The sequence below is a fragment of the Austrofundulus limnaeus genome, unplaced genomic scaffold, assembly GCF_001266775.1.
Source record: "Austrofundulus limnaeus strain Quisiro unplaced genomic scaffold, Austrofundulus_limnaeus-1.0 Scaffold94, whole genome shotgun sequence".
NCBI lineage: Eukaryota > Metazoa > Chordata > Actinopteri > Cyprinodontiformes > Rivulidae > Austrofundulus > Austrofundulus limnaeus.
The window spans coordinates 842,709-848,296 of record NW_013952496.1 but is presented as its reverse complement, the minus strand read 5'-3'; the positions used below and the strand labels follow the sequence as shown (position 1 = coordinate 848,296).

Below are 5,588 nucleotides of genomic sequence, written 5' to 3'. Positions count from 1 at the left end.
AAATTGACCAATTTAATCAACTTGGTTTTGTGGAGCCAGTTTGGTTCTGTAAATTTAACCGTTTATTTGTTAGAGAGCGTGGAAAAGTACTTTTACTTCTAATTTTTTAATTTTTGTGAGCAGTTTTATGACTTTTACTTAAGTAGTTTCCTCATCAGTGACGTTTGTTTTTACCAAAGTCATTTTCTGTTAAGTTATTTTTACATTTATTTAGTTATTTTTTTCAAGTACTTTATAGACCTCTGGTTTTCATTAATATAATAATGAAGTTATCATCTCATAGTAAGACAGGACTAGATGAACCATAAAAACCCTTTCCTCCAGCTTACAGTCATGTTGTCTGTGGGTCTATTGTTTATAAAAAAAAACCTTAATCATCCTCGTCTCTTTCATTAAAATCCATCTTTTACTAAAAAGATTTAATTCTCTGTCTCATGAAAGGGCGTGCGTCATGCATTGTTCGTGCTCCATCCCTTTATTTTTGGCACGTCTTTTGTTAATTGAGCACCACGAGAGCTCCTCTGGAAGTTTTTATCATGGGCAGAGCTGTGAATTCTCCATTAAGCAGAAGTACCGTTGGTTGACAATGCACAGGATGGGTTCTGAGCTGCTCCTCGCTCTGCTGCGTTTTTCAGATCGAGGCTCACCTTGATACGCTGATCAACGAGCAGGCGTCCTACGTGCTGACCAGAGCCGGGCTGAGTTACATCTACAGCTGTGTGCAGCAGCACGGCGCAGAGCAGGTTTCACACATTTTCCATCCTTTTTTTTTCCATTTCAGACCCTCTAATGGACCTTTTTATATATTATACAAACCCTGAAGTATTGTTTACAGTATCTCATAGGGCTTTGGAAGTGTTTATAGGCTTTACTATCCCCATGGTTACCACATCACCTGCGTCTTTGTTGGAACATAATAGCATTTTTATCAGATTTACAGATGAGGAAAGGAGAGGGAAAGCCAGATTGTGTCATGTTCTATTAAAATATATTGGCTTCTCCAGAAGTGTCTTGTGCAGATAAGAGAGCTGATGTCCCAGAGCTTTCCTTCCTCTTTCTTTTATTTTTTATTTTTTTAACACACTTTGCCTCCAGGCTGACACAAACTCATAGTTGTGGTTTAGCCGGCAAATCTTGACTTTGGGTCGTGTGAGGACAGGCCACACCCTGTTCCTGCTGCTGCTCGGTGACAAACTGTCATTCTTCTGCAGACGGCTCTCCGTGGGTGGTACGGGTTGGGTTTTTTATTTATTTATTTATTTTTTGTTTCTTTTTAAAGATTGCGTATATGGCTGTCTAGCCTCTACATTTGTCTAAATCCCAGATGTTTGCAAAGACAAATCCCAACTTTTCAGTTCTCTTTTGCACTGTTTATGTTAGATGAATCCAGGCTACATAAGATGAATGAGCTTTAAACAAAACAGAGAATATAGTTTTTATTGGATCTTGTAGCCAGCAGATGACTTTATGGCTCTGTGTGTTTGTTATAGTGCCTATAACCCTAAAAAACCCTCTTTCACTGCTTTGAACCTTGTACTTTCTTCTATTTGCCAGTTTTAATGCTGGCAATTTAGGCATTTAAGCTTGACCATTTTGGATGAGGAGTGATGGTTAAGTACCTGAAAAGTACCTCAGGTTGTTTACGTAGCGTCTAACATTTATTTGCTTTTGTCAAGTTCACATTTTGGAAAAACGTTTCACTTATTTTTTAATTAAAAGCCTAGCGTTTCTTCAAAGGAGCGCATATTGCTCTTTACTGTTAAAGGCCCCGTCACACTAGACAACTTATGCCAACTTATCAACGTTTTAAAGACCTCTACATTGAAGACGGGATTGAAAAAAATCAACAGGAAGCTTCTTTTTGGCATGTAAATAATGTAATTCGAAGAAAATTAACCAAATATATAACTTTTATTAGTAATTTAGGCATAAAAAATGTTGCGTAAGTTGGCATAATTGGTCTAGTGTGACAGGGCCTTAAAGCTTGCGTACTCACAAAACGGGACCAGAAACTTGCGTACGCCACTTTTCTCGCAAAGAGTTATAAAACTCAAACTTGGCGTGAAAATGTGCGGTCCCTCACTCCAGCTCTGGCTCACGCGTACGTTTGTTTTGGAGACGGGAAGCTGGCGACACAGATGGTGAAGTGAGGAATTATAGCCACAAATATCTAAGATATTTAATTTCACTTCGTAATTAAACTTAATTTTTAGATCAACTTTATCATAAGCCTTCTTAACAGTATTATTTATGCTTCTGCTGGTGAGCCATTACGACCTTTCAAATAAAAATATTTTAAAAAAACCTAAGCTGTAAAACGGTTGGTGCAATGATCGAGTTATTTAATTGTATTTATTGTTTTTTAAGATCTTAGAGCAGGCCTATTGAGCTAAACTGCTCCGAGGGCCACAGTGACTCAGCTGAACATGTGTGTTCCCCTTTATTGCTTATAATATTGGGCATGTGTATTTTGTATGTTCATTGCACGTAAAGTGAGAATGTTTTTGTTTTGAGCATTTTTAGAGTAACACAAATTCAAAAATATTAACACAAATTACTCAAATTAATTTGTAAAGACTAAAATGTTGTCTTTTTTTAAGACTAAAACTAAACAATTTTTTCAAGCTCTCGTCGACTAAAACTCCACTAAAACCATTAAATATAGAAATGACTAAAACTGACTAAAACTAAGAAGTATTTTTGTTCAAAAGACTAAGACTAAATTTAAAATGGCAGTCAAAAACAACACTGGACTACAGGCCAGCAGCTCAGGAGCCGAACATCCAGCAATTGAAGTTATTATGTAAATAAACCAAGTATTTCAAATATCTGTTACCTTTGAAATAGTTTATTTTGTTGTATTTAATCATGAATACAACATACAGAACCCTATAAAAGTAGTGATTATAAAACAATATCAAAAACAAAACTAACACATTATGCCTCCTGTTTAACACAAATAATATTTTGACATCTCTGATTTTATTTTCCCTTTCATTGTTTAGCTTTAGCTGCTTGTAGTTTTAACTGTCTTTGATGTTCATAGAAATGTTTTTACTCTCTTCTGGCCAAGATTCTGATGTTTCTGTAGATATCAAACATATCTATGTTGAACTAAAACAACTTATAGGAATTAAATTAGAAAACCAGGGTTTGGGCTTGGATGAATGAACCAGTTGGCGGGCCGAACTTTGGTCACTCACGGGCCGGATGTGGCCCATGGACCACCAGTTGAATAGCCCTGTCGTACAGAGAAAATAAATTTGAGATGGCTCTAAATGTCTGTATACCTGCAGGCGGGGCCTTGTGTACAAATCTTGAGGTGCAGCTGGGATCTATAAAGGAAGGTGTGCGTGCGTGCTGGTTTTATAAATCAGAATTTTTTATTTTTTTTATTTTATTTTATTTTTTTTGGCGTACACTATTTTCGCCTTTTGGCCGTTCGCATATTTTTAGTATGAATTCTACACAATCCTTTATAAAAGAGGCCCCAGAGCTTTAAACTAAAGTCATCAGTATCTGTAAAACTGACTTTGAGTTCTTTGTGTTCTCTAAGTTGGCTGTGGCGGCCATCTTGAATTGGATTGACTCCAAAAGTTAATCAGTAAATCAGATCTCGTTTTTCTTCCTCTGCTTGAGCTTCAGCTCCGTTTCTGTCGACATGAACTGTATTTTTCTTCCTTCAGGGACCTTTGTCCCTCCTCCCTGGTATGGACAACTCCTCTGTGAAAGCAGCCATGGTGAGTTCCCAGTCTAAACGTTTAAATCAGATTTCTCCGCTTGTCAATAACCCCAAACTTTCCATCTGTCCGTCAAATATTAGGTCCAGTTTGACCGGTACTTGTCATCGCCGGACACGCTTGTCATGCCTCAGCTCAACTTCCTTCTGAGCGCCGCCGTCAAGTGAGTCCGCCGTGTTTTACTTCCTCTGTTCTCCTGAGTGAAAATAATGAGACGGTCATTTGAAATGTTTGCCTTATCGTCCGGCGCGTTCGGACACACTAAAAATAGAGCGTTTGCCCTAAAGGTAGTCAACATTCATTAGTTTTCCTGATTTAATGCAATCATTATGGCGTCCTGAACAAAACACTCCACTAAACGCACGTGGAGTTTGGTCGCTAAATTGCTAAATCCACCAACACATTGAGCGAACGGTCCACAGGACCGGCTGTATTTGTTCAGCTGATCAGAAAATGCACATGCTTTTAGCCCAATTCATCTGCTGCGTTGGAGGGCTCTCTCTATGAGTTATGCTTACGAGAAAGCGCAGCAGGCTTGAGAAGCACTCTGTACCTCAGGTTAATGTTCTCTATTAATGGACATGGGGGAGCTGATGGGCAGGACGCCATTAATTAGCTTCTGGTCCATTTCTCACTCAGACTGGTTGCCTGAAATCATTCATCTTCTCTCTATCCTGCTATCTCTCATGTCTGTTTCCCCGCTCACCTAAACACACAAAAACACATCTGAAAACACTCCAGGAGCTCACAAATAAAGGTAATGCAATGTTCTTTCTTTTCCCCCCTCACCTTCATTCCACATTTGTGTTATTGTGGAATAAGGTGTTATACACTCCACCGTGGTGCCGGGCTCTCTCCGGGCCAATTAAAAAGATGGATTCTCAAGAGGCTGAGAGGATATACAGCCGAGTCTGTCCCATTGCGTCCTCAAGTCCTCTCACTGGGCTCTTCAGCCCGACTCGTACATCCTCAGTAATGTTCTTCTTCTGCATAAATGACCTCCTAATTCTTTGTACACTTCTTCAATTAAAATACAGCATAGAGGTTTCTTTTTTCTCGAGCAAAGTTTCATAATATGTACAGGTAAATTCTCTTTCAGTGACACCAGAAGGCCTGTTTAGGTTTGTACCTCATGGGCCCTTTGCAGGAAGCAGAGGAAAAAATGTGGACCAGACATGGGAATAACCGTAAAGTCTGGAAAAGCTGCACCCTCTAAAATAATTCATTGTTCAGACTAGAAAAGCCTCACTGATAAATCAGAATCAGAATACTTTATTGATCCCCTGAGTTAAATTGTAATAATTACAGCTGCAGCCGTTCAAGTAAGCATTAGAGATAAAATATAAAGGAAAAAATATTAGAGCACACAAGGAAGTAAATGTAATATAAAGGAAAAAAATATTGCAAGGAAGAAATAAGTATAAACACTATGGGGAACTAAATAAACACAGAGAACAATAAGCGTAGTTTGGCATCAATACAGTGTAAATAGAAATAAAAACAGTGATGTACTCTGAAACTAAAAACAGTACGGCTGATTAAAATGAATTGCTGTAAATCTGGGAAAAGCTGCGCACCTTAAAATCGTTAAATTACCATAAATTGTAGAACTGCAACATGAATGATTTACCGTAATTATAGAAAAATTTCTATAGACATTTTACAACCAGATGAAACGTTATTTGGTTCTAGAACTGAACCGCGTTTCATCATTTGATCTGTAGTTTAGAGATTTACTTTTCTAAATTTACCAAAATAAAAATAAAAAGATCAGAAAGGAGGATTAACAGTTTAATTAAAAAGGTCTTAAAAATTGGACAGTTTCAAAACTGTAAACAGTAATTAATG

General features: G+C 37.8%; 1 protein-coding gene across 1 annotated transcript in view; it reads left to right on the top strand.

Annotated features, from left to right (window-relative positions):
- The window catches only part of cog6 (component of oligomeric golgi complex 6), a 155,560-nt gene that overhangs the window by 148,695 nt on the left and 1,277 nt on the right, over positions 1-5,588 (top strand). The window contains exons 17-19 of the mRNA XM_014012758.1: positions 636-743; positions 3,687-3,740; positions 3,824-3,903. Of these exons, the coding sequence (XP_013868212.1) occupies positions 636-743; positions 3,687-3,740; positions 3,824-3,903 (242 nt within the window). The remainder of the gene's footprint in view (positions 1-635; positions 744-3,686; positions 3,741-3,823; positions 3,904-5,588) is intronic.